We start from the raw sequence: 17,498 nt of genomic DNA on the forward strand, positions 1-17,498 counted from the left end.
TGAATAATCGCCTTTATTTAAAAATCACAAACAGGGATCTTCATCACTACGCGTTACGGGACACCCTGGTCCCTTTTTCAAGTGCAAAAATAGATCAATGTTCCACAGTTTAAAAACACTAGGTTTAAATAGATCAGTAACTGGGGAAAGCCCTTCCCTATGGGCGTTTCCACATCACATGATTCCATGTTTCTATGGTCACAAATACAAACAGACAGGATATACATATAAAAAACTTATCCAGCTTCAAAATAGTAACAAAACATGATAGTCACCTATTAGTGTGTGGATATATATTAATAAAAAGAGGTCAAAAGCAACTGCCCCAAAAAATGAGGCACTGCAAAAATATATATATCAGAAAACACACATGCATCTCCTCATTAACCCTTAAGCGGGGGTCTAGTAGGAGAACAAAGGCTGTGCAATACCTCTGATATATCAGGGAGTTTATCCATCGATTCTCCATCCCCGATATATTACAGTCCACTCCAAACTCTTACTGTCCATCATTTACCGTGGAACGCTACTGCGCTCCACCGGAAAAGAAGAGGCCGGTGCATGCATGCATCATCCACATAACAGGCGCATGCGTGCTATCATGCCCCATACAGATAGAAAAAACTGATGTGCGCATGCGTTCAAACGCTCAAGACGGCCAATAGTTGTGTATACACACCCAAACAAGCGCAACCACGCCAATATCAATACGGGTATGCGCTTGAAAAAAAAGGGGGGGCATCTGACCCTAGTACTAATAGAATAAATATAAAATATCAGTGAAATTATAAATGAATATACACATATACAAATCATCATTAATACTGCATACTTACATGTAAATCTAAAAATAGACATCCATATATAAAATTTTAAATATAAAAATTATGTAATAGATACATTTTTATAAACATTTTTAATACAACTACCAGAGGAGTTAATAGTTGCCTCAAAACTACCCATAATGATCCTCAAGCAATAAAATCATAAATCCCTAGGGCTCTATGATGTAATATCTTCAAGGGCTTCATTTAACCCCAAGGGACATAAAGTATTTAATTGATATATCCAATACATCTCGCGACGCTTCAATACCTCAAACCTGTTGGGGACGTCAGCTGGGATGTAATCTATAGGGGTGACTCTAAAGCCTGTGAAGTCTTTATTATGTTGGGAAAGGAAATGTCGGGACACGCTGTGTTTAAGATATCCATTTAGAATATTTGAACGGTGTTTATTAACCCTACTCCGTAAGTACATAATAGTTCTCCCCACATATTGTAATCTACATGGACACTCCACCACATAAATAACATACGAAGTGGAGCAGTCCATGCAAAAATTTAGGGGGAAATATTTTTCACTAGAGTAGCTGTATACACGAGTAGTGTTATGTGTGATACATTCACAGCACTTGCAACGTGGATGGTTGCACTTAAAGCTGCCCTTACTAGTTATATCAGTAGAGGTCGTACTTTTTCCACTGACAGATCTTAGTCTACTAGGGGCAATCACATTTTTAATACTGCGGGCCCTTCTATATGTGATATTTGGTCTACTAGGTAAAATCTTTTTCAAATATTGGTCACTCATTAGAATGTACCAATATTTAGAAAGTATATCCCGAATTTTGTTATATGCTCCATTGTAGGTAGTCAAAAAGTTGTGTCTATAATTGCTAGTATTTGTCCTAACCCTTGACACTAAACAATCTGTCTGTGTTAGCTGATCCACTCTCTCTTTAGCCAGATTGATAATAGCATTCGGATAATTCTTAGCCCTGAACCTGTCCCAAATAACATTACTTTGGGATTGATAATCTCTATCATCCGTGCAATTTCTACGGATCCGTTTCATCTGACCAAAAGGGATATTCTTCTTCCATTTAACATGGTGTAGACTTTCATAATGTAACAGGCCATTACAGTCTACACTTTTAAAAAATGTTCTGGTAATAATCTTATTATCATCATGTGTGAGAACCAGATCTAAGTATTCCACAGAGGTTCCATCAATCTTACCAGAGAAATGGAGTCCCCAATTGTTATTATTCAGATATCTGACAAACTCTTCAAACAGATCTTCTGGCCCTTCCCATACAAACAAAAGGTCATCAATATAGCGCCGAAAGTATACTATATTACTGCACCATGTAGGGTTGTTGTAAATAAATTCTTGTTCAAATTCACCTACATATAAATTGGCGTAGCTGGGGGCAAATCTTGTCCCCATAGCTGTTCGGCAAACCTGAAGGTATGTTTGTTCCTGGAACTGAAAGACATTATGTTCCAATATAAATTTTATTCCATTTTTAATAAATTCTTTTTGAACTATTGGGAAATCAGATTTGGAGTCTAGGGCTGACTGGATGGCCATTAGTCCTCTATTGTGCGGAATATTGGTATAGAGTGATGTTATGTCCAATACAGCCCATGAATAGGAAGGTTTCCATTCAAAGGGTAGTAAATCAGAGAGTAAACTAGAGGAATCACGTAAATATGATGGAAGTTTAACCACTATTTTTTGTAACTGTATGTCTATATACTCAGACAGGTTACGCGTAAGAGCGTTCATACCGGAGATTATGGGACGACCGGGGGGGTTAGTAAGGTCTTTATTTTTCTACAGCTTAAACCACGGTATATTTGGACCTATACTGTGGGTTTCTTTAAAGGGGAATATCTCCCAGTGTCGACATCCTGTGGGAACCCCTGGCACTTGCAGCAAGCACCTCCGATACGTTTATTGAAACTGTGGGAACCGGTTGTGACATCGATTAAGATAAGACTATGGAATTTATTAAAAAACGACTCATTACTAGAGACGATCTTATTAACCACTACACCATCCTGCCATCATTGGGGGTTAATTTAAAGGAAAAGGACACCAATGATATAGAGGCATCAACTGACATCTCTAAAGAACAACTGAGCAAATTATTTTGGGAATTAGAGGATGTTTTGACAAAAGAAACAAGACATGCCATTGATTCTAAGTTTTTGAGCATATATCTGAAGGAGAGCCTAGTCCCTAGGGGACTAAGGCTTAAACATGAATCTCCGTTTCCCCAGGACTGTGACTTTACTAAACAGTGGGACTTGTGCCTACACCAATGTGAATTGGAACTAATGAAGCTACTAGTCCTCAAGAGCAATGAGTTAGCTTCTGAATTTGGCTCCAAGGTTGACACACTAGTTGAAGATCTTGATAAATTCAATCGACATGCGGATTTCATTCGATTATGTCGCATTATACAGACACGTACTCTTAATTTTGAACGTGGGATATTAGAGACTAAAACGGACAAATTGAATAGAGACCGCAACGATTATTTCTCTAATAATGTGAAATTTTGGTTAAAGGGAAATGGGAATGGTAATGATAACACCAAGGATAACCAAAATAAGAATAAAAATAAAAATGAAAATAAAAATAGAAATAATAGTAAGAATAAAAATAAGAATAACAACAGGGAAGGAGAAAAGTTGGATGACCTGTATAACGAAAAGTCTTACCCTTTGCAACAATCTTATAAAGGGACTAATAATTATAACCATAATACACAATCCTTGAGGAAAAAGATGTTTTTTCGTAGTATGGCTTCCAATAGAAACACTCCCAGTGGTTATAGTGGGAAAAGAAAAAACACTGATAACACAGATAAAAGAACCAAACTTGATTACAAATCAGGTACCATTAAGAGATTTTGGTCTAACCCCAATGCTGGGGCTGTTGACACCACCGTTCACATTGGTCATAAACATGACTACTTGTCTAAAAAATCTAATAAGAGGTCCATATATAAATGGGACCCTCCGGCTCCAGGATTAGGGGGTTCCAAATCACTTGCTTTACCTCCCACGTCCTTCGGGTTTGCCACGCCGATTGATCGATCTAGGTGGAATGCTAATACTACCAGTAGAAGCAAAAACAAAAGTAAGAATGAAAATGCTTTGATAGATACTGGAACCCTGCCAGTTGACTTTAAACAAGGTGGCAGGACCATTACTACAGTTGCCCAGGTTCACTCGATTGATCATGTTAGTTCCAACCTAATTATAGGAGAGGAGGACCTAGTAATAGAGGGTGAAACTTTGGATGATACCATCTCCGATTGTGGTTTGGAGGACTCTTTATATGGGACTCCCCTTTCCAACACCCAAATTGAGAGAGCTCTTGATAATTCAAGAAATGTTAATACAAATTCAAATAATAAGAGTTCTTTTTTAAAGCTTCCTCCCATTCTAACTCCCAAATTATTACTCAATACACAGGAAAAACCTCTGTATCACAAAATCTCAGAATATTACAGCCCGACTCGATTGAAAAGGAAAGACAGGGAGAGTATAGAGGAGATAAGGACGGAAATTCAACTAGAGTCTGCCCTAGAAGACGCTTTAGAAAAAGAGGGACTAGAGGAGGACGATTTAGGAATAGAAACAAAAAGAAACTCCCCACAGAGTCCGAATCACAAGAAAAACAGATTGTGACCGGAAATGTATATAATCTCTCTAAATACTCCCTATCGACAACTGAATTAGCAGTGTTATCTAAGGGATTATCTTTTTGTCCCGACCAGGAGGTCAATGAACTTCAATTATTTATCGATTTAAATCAGTATGTTAGAAAGCTGACTTTAGCTAGACATTTTAGCATTACTGAAAGGAAGAAACAGATAGCGACATCGGACCAGTCTAACGATCTGATTGGATCCGAGATCCCTATGGATAGTGCAGATTTGAAAACTGGAATTATCCATACGGGATTAAAACCGAAGTCCAAATTCTACCCGTTGCATCACAGAGGTAGTGCCGTGGAGACCTTCTTCTCCTTGGTATCTATGGAATTTAGGGATATAAATAATCCCGGTAATAAAAGGGAATCAAATTTGTCTAAAGTTGAGAAGAAGGCCCTTCGGTCATTAGCTGATAACACCTCTATCGTGGTTCGTAATGCGGACAAGGGGGGTGGGGTAGTTGTACAGGATAGAGTGGACTATTTGCGAGAGGCGCATCGGATTTTGTCCGATGAAGCTTATTATAAACCCCTGACCCATGATCCCACCCATGAACACATGATGGAATACAAATATCTTATAACATCAGGATTTACAAGTGTAGTATTGACCCTAAAAGAGAAAGAATATCTCAATGTGAAAGCCCCTACACCAGGGGTCTTTTACCACTTGCCAAAAATCCATAAAGACCTTACTAACCCCCCCGGTCGTCCCATAATCTCCGGTATGAACGCTCTTACGCGTAACCTGTCTGAGTATATAGACATACAGTTACAAAAAATAGTGGTTAAACTTCCATCATATTTACGTGATTCCTCTAGTTTACTCTCTGATTTACTACCCTTTGAATGGAAACCTTCCTATTCATGGGCTGTATTGGACATAACATCACTCTATACCAATATTCCGCACAATAGAGGACTAATGGCCATCCAGTCAGCCCTAGACTCCAAATCTGATTTCCCAATAGTTCAAAAAGAATTTATTAAAAATGGAATAAAATTTATATTGGAACATAATGTCTTTCAGTTCCAGGAACAAACATACCTTCAGGTTTGCGGAACAGCAATGGGGACAAGATTTGCCCCCAGCTACGCCAATTTATATGTAGGTGAATTTGAACAAGAATTTATTTACAACAACCCTACATGGTGCAGTAATATAGTATACTTTCGGCGCTATATTGATGACCTTTTGTTTGTATGGGAAGGGTCAGAAGATCTGTTTGAAGAGTTTGTCAGATATCTGAATAATAACAATTGGGGACTCCATTTCTCTGGTAAGATTGATGGAACCTCTGTGGAATACTTAGATCTGGTTCTCACACATGATGATAATAAGATTATTACCAGAACATTTTTTAAAAGTGTAGACTGTAATGGCCTGTTACATTATGAAAGTCTACACCATGTTAAATGGAAGAAGAATATCCCTTTTGGTCAGATGAAACGGATCCGTAGAAATTGCACGGATGATAGAGATTCTCAATCCCAAAGTAATGTTATTCGGGACAGGTTCAGGGCTAAGAATTATCCGAATGCTATTATCAATCTGGCTAAAGAGAGAGTGGATCAGCTAACACAGACAGATTGTTTAGTGTCAAGGGTTAGGACAAATACTAGCAATTATAGACACAACTTTTTGACTACCTACAATGGAGCATATAACAAAATTCGGGATATACTTTCTAAATATTGGTACATTCTAATGAGTGACCAATATTTGAAAAAGATTTTACCTAGTAGACCAAATATCACATATAGAAGGGCCCGCAGTATTAAAAATGTGATTGCCCCTAGTAGACTAAGATCTGTCAGTGGAAAAAGTACGACCTCTACTGATATAACTAGTAAGGGCAGCTTTAAGTGCAACCATCCACGTTGCAAGTGCTGTGAATGTATCACACATAACACTACTCGTGTATACAGCTACTCTAGTGAAAAATATTTCCCCCTAAATTTTTGCATGGACTGCTCCACTTCGTATGTTATTTATGTGGTGGAGTGTCCATGTAGATTACAATATGTGGGGAGAACTATTATGTACTTACGGAGTAGGGTTAATAAACACCGTTCAAATATTCTAAATGGATATCTTAAACACAGCGTGTCCCGACATTTCCTTTCCCAACATAATAAAGACTTCACAGGCTTTAGAGTCACCCCTATAGATTACATCCCAGCTGACGTCCCCAACAGGTTTGAGGTATTGAAGCGTCGCGAGATGTATTGGATATATCAATTAAATACTTTATGTCCCTTGGGGTTAAATGAAGCCCTTGAAGATATTACATCATAGAGCCCTAGGGATTTATGATTTTATTGCTTGAGGATCATTATGGGTAGTTTTGAGGCAACTATTAACTCCTCTGGTAGTTGTATTAAAAATGTTTATAAAAATGTATCTATTACATAATTTTTATATTTAAAATTTTATATATGGATGTCTATTTTTAGATTTACATGTAAGTATGCAGTATTAATGATGATTTGTATATGTGTATATTCATTTATAATTTCACTGATATTTTATATTTATATTTATTCTATTAGTACTAGGGTCAGATGCCCCCCCTTTTTTTCAAGCGCATACCCGTATTGATATTGGCGTGGTTGCGCTTGTTTGGGTGTGTATACACAACTATTGGCCGTCTTGAGCGTTTGAACGCATGCGCACATCAGTTTTTTCTATCTGTATGGGGCATGATAGCACGCATGCGCCTGTTATGTGGATGATGCATGCATGCACCGGCCTCTTCTTTTCCGGTGGAGCGCAGTAGCGTTCCACGGTAAATGATGGACAGTAAGAGTTTGGAGTGGACTGTAATATATCGGGGATGGAGAATCGATGGATAAACTCCCTGATATATCAGAGGTATTGCACAGCCTTTGTTCTCCTACTAGACCCCCGCTTAAGGGTTAATGAGGAGATGCATGTGTGTTTTCTGATATATATATTTTTGCAGTGCCTCATTTTTTGGGGCAGTTGCTTTTGACCTCTTTTTATTAATATATATCCACACACTAATAGGTGACTATCATGTTTTGTTACTATTTTGAAGCTGGATAAGTTTTTTATATGTATATCCTGTCTGTTTATAATTGTGACCATAGAAACATGGAATCATGTGATGTGGAAACGCCCATAGGGAAGGGCTTTCCCCAGTTACTGATCTATTTAAACCTAGTGTTTTTAAACTGTGGAACATTGATCTATTTTTGCACTTGAAAAAGGGACCAGGGTGTCCCATAACGCGTAGTGATGAAGATCCCTGTTTGTGATTTTTAAATAAAGGCGATTATTCAACTATCCTGAGGGTAAGCGCGGATCTTTTACTTCTTAACTCATACTGTGGCAAATAGAGTTTATATGAAGTTGGTCCTACTTTTCTGGTCTAGATGTGTCTTTAGTCTGGGCTTGAAGCTGTAGAAATTGGGAGTTAAAGGGGTATTCCCACCTCACATACTCAGCAGTCTTCACTCTTGTAAAATCTTCTTTCTTCCTGGTTTCTTGCATCATTTGGTGGGCGGGGTTTCACAGGCAACCTGCCGTTTAGCTCCGCCCCCAAATTTGAGTGTAGCTCCGCCCACCCACATTGGACTATGAAGTACAGGCAGCAGCAACTCCATTCTGTGTTACATACAGAGACTGCCTGGCTCTGCCATAATGAACACAACTGAATTAGCTAACCTGATAACTGGGAGAACAGAAGAAATGAAAGCAGCTCCTCTCCCCTATCTGCTAACAGGAAGCTAGGTCACATGGTGTTGACACAGGAATAGCTAGAAACACAGGCTCGCTCCCTGCACTTAGCCCCTCCTCCCTCCCCCCTGAGAGAAGCAGATACATCATTTGACTCAGGAGCAGCTAGGTCAGGGCTGTGGCCACAAAAAATTGAATAAAGTAATATAGTGGCCAAACAAAGCAGTTTTGCTGAAGCAGTGTATTTAGGAAAAGTCTTACATTCACATTAACAAGCAGTATAGATAGGATCCTTGTGATAGGACAACCCCTTTAATCTGATTGTCCGGGGTAGAGCATTCCAGAGAAGTGGTGCAGCTCGGGAGAAGTCTTGTATACGGGCGTGGGAGGTTCTGCTAATAGTGGATGTAAGGCTTAGGTCATTGAGTGACATTTAACCAGAGGTGCTCTGCTTCTATTCAAGTAAAGGGTTCAGAGCTGCAGTACCTGGTGCATCCCGACACTGATGTCCTATTCTGTTCATAGGTCATAAGCATGAAAATTACTGGGGAGGACTGGAAAATCCCTTTTCTTTTTTAGACAGATGTTAGTTGTGATTTTTGGTTCCTAATCACATGTATAGACAGAGAAAACAAGAAGTAAAATGATCCAGTGGTTAATGGATGATAATGGAATAAATATGTAATAATATATAATGAACACTTACAAATTACATTAGAAAATCTGGGTTGTTTTGGTTTTCTTTTTTTGCCATTCACAGAATTACTCTTGCATTAAGGCTGATTCTGATATTGCAGCTCTGATTTATTCACTTGATCAAGGTTAAACTGTAATACCAAACACAGCCATGGGCAAGAGTGGAGCTGTTTTGTAGCCTCATCCAAACCCTGTAACTACAATAATGATTATTGAAATATTTTATGACCTATAGAGGTGTTTAGTCTGATTCTACAACTTCTATAATGTTTCTGTATTCCAGGCCGGTGACCGATCTCTCGCGAGTGTGAGTATCCTTGTGAAATAAAATCATTGTGGGGGGCGGGGGGGAGGACTGTTTTGCCAAACCTGTTTTTGGGCTAAAATGAGTGATTTTGGCTGTTATACGCTGCACTCAATAAAAATGTGATGAGTTACACAACAGCTACAGTGCCACTTTTATAGTGGATTTAAGAGATTCGGCAATGCTTTACTCCATACAATGAAGAGACTGATGGGGATGTCACATGGGCCATTGAAGTAGCCCAAGTCTCTCTGTCCATATTGCTTGTGCTTAGGTATACTTATTATGCCCTAAGAGCAACTATTTGTGCACAAAGTAATCCACTAACATATAAATACATGTAAATCCATTGCAGTAAAAATAAGACAAAAAAATATATCAATACATTTTATTCTACATAAAGGACATATGTTAAAGGATAAAGGGAAGAAAGAGAGATCTTGGTGGAAAACAAACTGATCTTGGTGGAAAACAAACTGGATATATCCAGCCAGCTCAGATCAAACCTACTGTATAATCCTTAAACAATATCCCATCAATAATCCACTCCCTACATCCAGGACAAACATTCACTCCCTTTCCTGTAGTATTTCCCATCCAATCTTCCTACTGAAAATAGGAATTGACTCTCTGGATCACATTCCCCATCTCTGGAGATTTGGGGCCCTTCCATAATGACATTATCTTAAACCTAGCTTCACTTAAAGGGGTTGTCCAGTTTATGACACGTGTTATTGTTTGTATAATAAAAAGTTGTACAATTTTCCAATATACTTTCTGTATCATTTCCTCATGGGTTTTCTAGATCTCTGCTTGCTGTCATTCATTCTGAACAGCTCATTTCCAGGTAGATGTCTGATTCCAGTGCCGGTACTATGACAAGCTGTGTGTCCATCACGTGACCATGTACTTACATAGAACTAATGCTATATTAGGGTGCATGCACACTACATAACGCCGGGCGTGTATGAGAGCCATACACGCCGGCGTTACAGCAGGGCTGCCGAACACTTCCCATTCACTTCAATGGGAGCGCTCGTAAACGCCGCTGTTATGAGCGCTCCCATTGAAGTGAATGGGAAGTGTTCGGCAGTCTGCTGTAATGCCGGCGTGTACGGCTCTCATACACGCCCGGCGTTACTCAGTGTGCATGCACCCTTAGAAGGATTTTACTGGTGTGCAGAATTGATGGCCTATGGTTTGAGCTTCTCTGAACTGTAGTATCGGCCACTGACACTACTATAAGTGTGTATTTATGACTGAGCAATGGTGGGGCTATGGGACCTCCTTAGTTCACATGTATTATTTTCTTTGCATTACTTTTTATGTTGCGTGGTTGCAAATCCTCCATTTTCTGTTCTCTGCACTGGCCCCGTAATGAGGTTTTTCAGTACATGCAGCCATATTTACAGATGTCTGTTCTGTTTGACACCAGAAATGTAACTTTTGCCCATCTAATCTGTAGGTCATTGCACATGAAATTTCACACAGCTGGACAGGAAACTTGGTTACAAACAGAACCTGGGAAAACTTCTGGTATGTCCATTTCTCTGCGTCGTTCATCTCCTTACATGGTTGTCTCTGTCATCCCCAGGCAAATAGTTTTAGCTGATGAGGAAAGCATAACAATATCCATGTTACCTTATGGGACTCCAGTTCTGTTACCCTGTTATATTGGATCATGTTCTATAGATTGAAAGGGAATGCCACTGTACGTCAAAATTATTTTGTCACAAAAACTAGAATTTGATGAGTTTGTTTCTACTTTAAGCATCTCCAGTGATAATGCCTGGATAAGATTACATAGTGGTTGTCAGAAAAGCTTGAGCTGGTTGGGGATCAGAAATCCTCAGGACCTGAAAACTGGATGATAAAAATGTGGTATTTTCTTTTCCTAAATAGCGCCACATGTGCTCCTGGTTTGCATCTGGTATTGCAGGCATCCTTAGTCAAGTGATTGAGGGTGTGCAGCAATGTGAAACACAGACCATGGTGAGGACTGCTGCTGTCTATGGGGAAGAAAAAGTCCTTCTTTGACCCTCCAAACCTTATATATAATTTATTTTATTTATAGGTGGTCAAAAAACTTTCAGGCAATCTGAATTTTTCCCCCACTTACAACGTTTACCATAATAAATATAGGGGGTGATTTCAATTATTTTTTTTATAATTATTTATTTTATATTTTTTTTAAAAAAAACTTTTTTGCAACTTTTTGTTTTTTATTTTTAGATCCCCCTCGGGGACTTGCACATGCAATTATTGCTCACTGATACAATATAGCACTAAACATCTGCATTGCATTATATTGTGCTTATACTGGTGGCCTAAGGCAGGAGGAGCGTCAATGGGACATGTAAAGGAATCATTTCTCCCTTCTGCTGACTCTAGTCTTCACATTGGATTAAAACAAAAAACCTCTTTCCGGTGTGTGGCCTCAGTCTAAGAGATTGTTGAGGAGATGAGGCCAGAACGGACCATCACTCAGTATTCTACAGCTTGTGTGGGAATGCTTTACAATACAAGCGAAACAAAGCAAAAGTTTTTATTGACCCCAATTAGGACAAAGTATTTGGCCCAAAATACACAGAAATCAGTAATAAAAAAATGAATGCAAAGGTATATATAGCCTTTAAGGACCTTTAGTGATGGTCATTTATTTTATTTTTTTTAGGTTAAACGAAGGTCACACTGTGTATCTGGAGAGGAGAATTGATGGACTTCTCTATGGGGAACAGTTCCGACAGTTCAAAGCTTTGGGGGGATGGAAAGAGCTTCAAAATGCGGTATGTGGTGTTTTATCATATATATATATATATATATATATATATATATATATATATATATATATATATATATATATATATATTTTGGAGAAACTGTAGTATTTTATACTTTACACCAGATCATGTAGACATCCTTTTATTCCTGTAGCCTGGCTTCCTTAGGAATTGTTTCCAAATCTGGAATTTATCAGAGGCTGGAACTATCCCGGTTGTATGATATTCTCTGAACCAGTTTGTGCCAAAAGTTTACAGCAAAATCTTGCAAGTAAAGCTATACCCTCCCCCTTGTGACGCTAGTCTTAACAAATGACCTAAAGCTGGATGTTGGGTTTTGTACCAAAATTGACAAACTTTTTGCATTTTATCAGTGTTGGCTCCAGGTTTATGTGGGCCCTTGGGCAACGGAGCCTCAGTGGATCCCTTTTGGGGCAGTTCATGTGCGCCACAGCAAAAAAAATAGGAGCATAATAACATATTCCTAGTATGGGGAATAGTTTGCAGATGATTGAGTGTCTGAACATTTCAATGGAGATGCTACAGTATAGTACAAAGTACAATGCTCAACTACCTGCAGCACTCCCACTGAAAGAATGGAGCGGTGCACACTCTGCCTGACCTCTCCTGGGTTCGAACCCCCACTGATCTGCAAGTTATCCCCTATCCTACTATTACGCCACTCTTTTTTTCAATATATTGCTATTAAGTTCTTACCTTGGTAAATAGTGTTTGATATTTTGTGCATATGCTTCTGGATGCAGGTTAACACCTTCGGTGCCACTAATCCACTCACAAACTTGGTCCCCAATCTACATGAAGTTGATGTGGATGTTGCTTTCTCTTCTGTACCATATGAGAAAGGATTTGCCCTTTTGTTCCACTTGGAGCAGCTTCTTGGAGGACCAGGTCTGTAGTAATTGACTCAAAGTGATATAAAACATCAAGACTGTGCATTCTGAAACCTCCTAAGATTCGATGTTGACATAAAGCAGCCTTATAATCCCCATGTTTGTTTATTGAGTTTCTATAGTGCTTTCTGTGGATTTTTGACACACTGCTATATGATGCAGAGCAAAAAAAAAAAACTTGACTGTAAACCCAAAGGAATGCTCTGCAAGTTTATCATCTAGTCTGTGTAAAAATATCCTTCTATTTTGCACGTTGGATTTATTTGATTCTATTCATGTGTCCTTAAATTCCGTACTGGGCAAACAAAACAAGTTTCCAATATAATTATATTACTGAAAAAATATTATTCCAGCGACACAATCCGTCCTGGTTACTTCCACTTGCGTCATGCCCTTGTACGTTTATTAGATGGCTAGGGTTGCTACACCTTCACTATCTGTGGACAGGCTTCTGCAGTCATAACTCCATGTGTGTGCGATAGGATATTAAAAAGGCTGCCCGCAGTTAATGAGGACAGAGAAAGGCTCAGGAGGACCAAGGTACGTGACCTAGGCAGAAGTTAATGAGACCGGTTCATATATGGTATATTTTTGGTAATATAATTTTAGTACAACTTGTTTCATTTGCCCAGTAGGGGAAATCTGAATTGGGGTGTTAGGTGGTGAAGTATCTTTTTAAACTCTCTTACCTCTGATGCCAATATAAGACTACTCCAATCTAAAGATTAAAAAATTGGCCAGACATTATGGTTACAGATCCGGTGCACTGTCAGCTATTCAGCAGCTATCAGTCACTGGTAAGAGGCACATTGTGTTTTTTTGGTGCAGAGCAGAGGTCTTCCTGAGATATGCCTCCAGTTTGCTTCATTTTCAAGCATCTGTTTTTGAAAAAGCTTGGTAACAACCTATTTTCAGTGCCCCCAAATTGTTGCCCAGTCAGATTTGCAGTCTTACAAAACTCTGATGACTGTGCTGGCACTTGCGCCTGTCTGATTATTACAACGCCCCCCTCCACTCCTGATAGTACTTGTCCATAGATGAGTACTGGGGGGGGGCGCACGTTCCTCACCGCTCTCACAGTACAGCGCTATAGGGGCTACTGTGAGGAAGGGTGTTCCTGACTGACTTCTGACAGTGAAGAACTACGGTGCCGGCACTAATAGCTCTTCATCGGGGACACAGAATGTGAAAGCCGATGGTGCACTGAATTCAGCGTACTGTCCACTTTCTAGCGGTATATAAAACCGCATGTGCCCCAGGAGGTGAAAGGTCCTCTAACACCACGGGAAGTAACAAAATGGCTATGTGTTACTGGACTGTACAGGAGAAGTAAAATGACAAGCCCTTCCCTGATCATTCCCCGCTCTGCGGCTATTAGTTGACATTACATCTTACAGACTTCCTGCTCTGTTGTCTCCATTGTTTGTTACTTATTTTACTTATCTCTTTTCTAGATGTGTTTCTGGGGTTTTTGAAAACTTACTTACAGGTGTTTGCTTACAAGAGTGTAACCACAGAGGAGTGGAAAGCTTTCCTGTATTCATATTTCAAAGACAAGGTATGAATACATACAAGGATTTTTTTTTTTGGTTGTTTTCATAGCTCAACAAAAACCTAGATCATGTTAATCCAGAAGGTCAATGTATTGTCTTTAGTATTTGTATGGTGTTTTATGCCTTGTTCATATGCCTAGGCTAATGATATGTATTCTTCCTGCGTGTGTAGGTGGATATTCTTGATAAAGTTGACTGGAATGGGTGGATGAACACACCTGGGATGCCACCAGTGCAACCAAAGTGAGTTTTATTTTATGTACATATTTTATATTATTACTTTGCTTTATCTCTCTCAGTCCAAACCTTTATAGCATGAAAGTGTTTCCCATTGGGTACAGTACTGTTGCTGCCCAACCTTCATGCATTGTACAGTTATGTAATGAAGTGACTGTAGATCGGCATGTACAACCCCTTTGGTGATGCCTATTGCCATCTTCACACTGAAGACACTGATCTCTTGTCTGTGTCCCAATTGATCCAGTGTTATTACAGCCCTTTAAAGTTGTACAATCATACAGTGCGGTCTTCACACCAAATAAATGTTATGCACGCCTACTGGAGGTAAATGCTCAGCTTCTAAGGGATAAGACAAACCTAACATGACCTGTCTGTAATATGCTTGGACACACAGAGGACAGCGGTTTTAATACTGTCATAGGGCCAGCATTTGGTGCTGTGTATAGGCGGCCATTAGTATGATTAATGTCTCCTGTATTTTTTAAAATGTCACTTGGCTCATGATAAATTTCTCCGATGCTAACAAATGTTCTGAAATAGACACAAACTCTACATGCTGTCCATATCTGCATGACAAATGTATGTCCTCAGACATTGATAAATGCCTTGTACAGCAATGTCTTCTGATTAAAAATTCACACCTCTGCCACTCTGATGTATAAAAGGTCCTGACTGTAGCCCAGTCTCGCAGGAATTGCAGACTTTCATTAATAATGGCCGAGGCCTCCTGTAGCAGTTTTCAGCATCCTCACTATATAATTTTATTTTTTTAATAACACACCACCTATTGCTGTAAGTCATTCTTATGTGCAGTCACATGGTGATCTCCTCTCTCCTTTACCTTGGAGTGATAATAATAAAGCTGTATGCAGTTTCTCTTTGAGCACCAGACATTACATTAATACATATCTCCTACCCATATTTTGCAGGTATGACATGACTCTTGCCAATGCTTGCATTAACCTGGCCAACAAATGGACTGAGGTAAAAGATGCAACACTTATCTTCTTGGCTCTTAAAGTTGTAGCAGCATGTTTTTTATTTTATTTCAATGATCATCTTCCAAGAGCTATAACTCAGATTTTTTTTGTTGTTGTTGTTGTATTTCAACAGAACCATTAAATGTACTTTTTATGTTTTATTGAAAAACAGCAAACAAAAAAAGAGTGATGAAAAGAACCAGCACTTTTTAGGACAGTTCTGTGTGCTCGAAGTGAGATGTTAACTTTGTGCAGCAGGTTAACAGCATTGCCACAGCGCCCAATTTATATACCATATATACTCGAGTATAAGCCGATCCGAATATAAGCCGAGGCCCCTAATTTTACCACAAAAAACTGGGAAAAGTGGACTCGAGTATAAGCCTGGGAGGGGGAGGAATTCAGCTGCTACTGGAAAAATTAAAATAGATACCAATAAAAGATATGGAGGTAATAATTATTACATTAAACATTAAGGCACTTTATTATTACCTCCATATGTCTCACATATTAGTAACCCTTATATGGGGCACACGGTTTAATGTGAGGGACATGATGGGGTTATCTGTTATTAATGTGAGGCACATGGAGTTGCTAAAACTAAATTAATAACCCCAAACGCCTGACATTAATACCTTGTTTCCCTGAAAATAAGACAGTGTCTTATATTAAATTGTCGTCCTAAATACAGGATCTGTCTTAGCTCTTAGCGGAGCGCTGGCATGACTGCAGGCTGTAAGTAGTGTGTGTGTGTGGGGGGGGGGAGTGTGTGAAGGTATCCTATTTACCTTTCCCATCTTTGTAGCAGCGCTGGTGCTGTTGTTCATCATGGCAGCGGAAAAGGTGGGTGGGGCTAAGCGAGGCTTCTGGGGGAGGGGGGGGGTCCTATATCATCACTGTAGCAGTACAGCGTAAAAACTGTACTGAAAAAGTTGGCTAATACTTGAGTATATACGGTAGTTTGTTTTAATAAGTAAAATACCTTTTTGTTAAAAAAACAAACATATTTTTGCTTTATGTTCCCATATTCTGAGACAATGACATTTATTCCACCCAAAAATTGTTTTTAATGGTTCATACTTAGTACAGAAGCACCGATACAAATTAAATTATTTATATATATATATATATATATATATATATATGCGTGTGTGTATATATGTGTGTATATATATATATATATATATATATGTGTGTGTGTATATATATATATATATATATATATATATATATATATAAAATTTAGTTTTGCAGTTTTTTATTTGGATTTTTCTGTCCATTTTTTAGGCTAAGGAAAGTGATTTGAGTTCATTCACGGCAGCAGATGTGAAAGAGTTATCATCCCATCAGCAAATTGAGTTCCTGACTCTCTTGCTTCTTAAGGTAATTGTCTCTGCTTTGCCGTGGCAAATATGTCATATTTTATTATGCAAAGTGCTTTTTATTGTTTCCAGTTTATTAAACATGCTTACAGTAGGTAGACAACCAAGTATCCAACAACAATGATCTGTTCACAGGCGTTAAATCATCATCGTTGGTTTTGTTTTTCTGTAGCTAGATAGGAGAATGGACAATTCCAGTGAGATTTTATTGAACTGTTTTAACTATACTAGGTATCTCTTTACATTGGTGATGAAGAGGTTTTGGTTTTTTTTCCATCTCAGAAAGTATCTGTGTATGTCTAGGTTATCAGTTTCTAAATGGTGGGGTGGTGGTTAAGGTAGCATTTTATAATGTAAGCTATATTATTAGATCATGAGACTGTCATATCTCTTCTGCTACTCAGTATATGTTGTCATATGTCATTACTTGTTCC

General features: G+C 38.7%; 1 protein-coding gene across 1 annotated transcript in view; it reads left to right on the plus strand.

The window, feature by feature from the left end:
• The window catches only part of LTA4H (leukotriene A4 hydrolase), a 35,776-nt gene that overhangs the window by 13,889 nt on the left and 4,389 nt on the right, over positions 1-17,498 (plus strand). Inside the window, exons 9-16 of the mRNA XM_075274544.1 lie at positions 9,198-9,221; positions 10,684-10,754; positions 11,893-12,004; positions 12,763-12,907; positions 14,364-14,467; positions 14,635-14,705; positions 15,632-15,686; positions 16,970-17,065. Coding sequence (XP_075130645.1) covers positions 9,198-9,221; positions 10,684-10,754; positions 11,893-12,004; positions 12,763-12,907; positions 14,364-14,467; positions 14,635-14,705; positions 15,632-15,686; positions 16,970-17,065 — 678 coding nt within the window. The remainder of the gene's footprint in view (positions 1-9,197; positions 9,222-10,683; positions 10,755-11,892; positions 12,005-12,762; positions 12,908-14,363; positions 14,468-14,634; positions 14,706-15,631; positions 15,687-16,969; positions 17,066-17,498) is intronic.

Source organism: Leptodactylus fuscus, chromosome 5 (genome assembly GCF_031893055.1).
Source record: "Leptodactylus fuscus isolate aLepFus1 chromosome 5, aLepFus1.hap2, whole genome shotgun sequence".
NCBI classification, from domain to species: Eukaryota; Metazoa; Chordata; class Amphibia; order Anura; family Leptodactylidae; genus Leptodactylus; species Leptodactylus fuscus.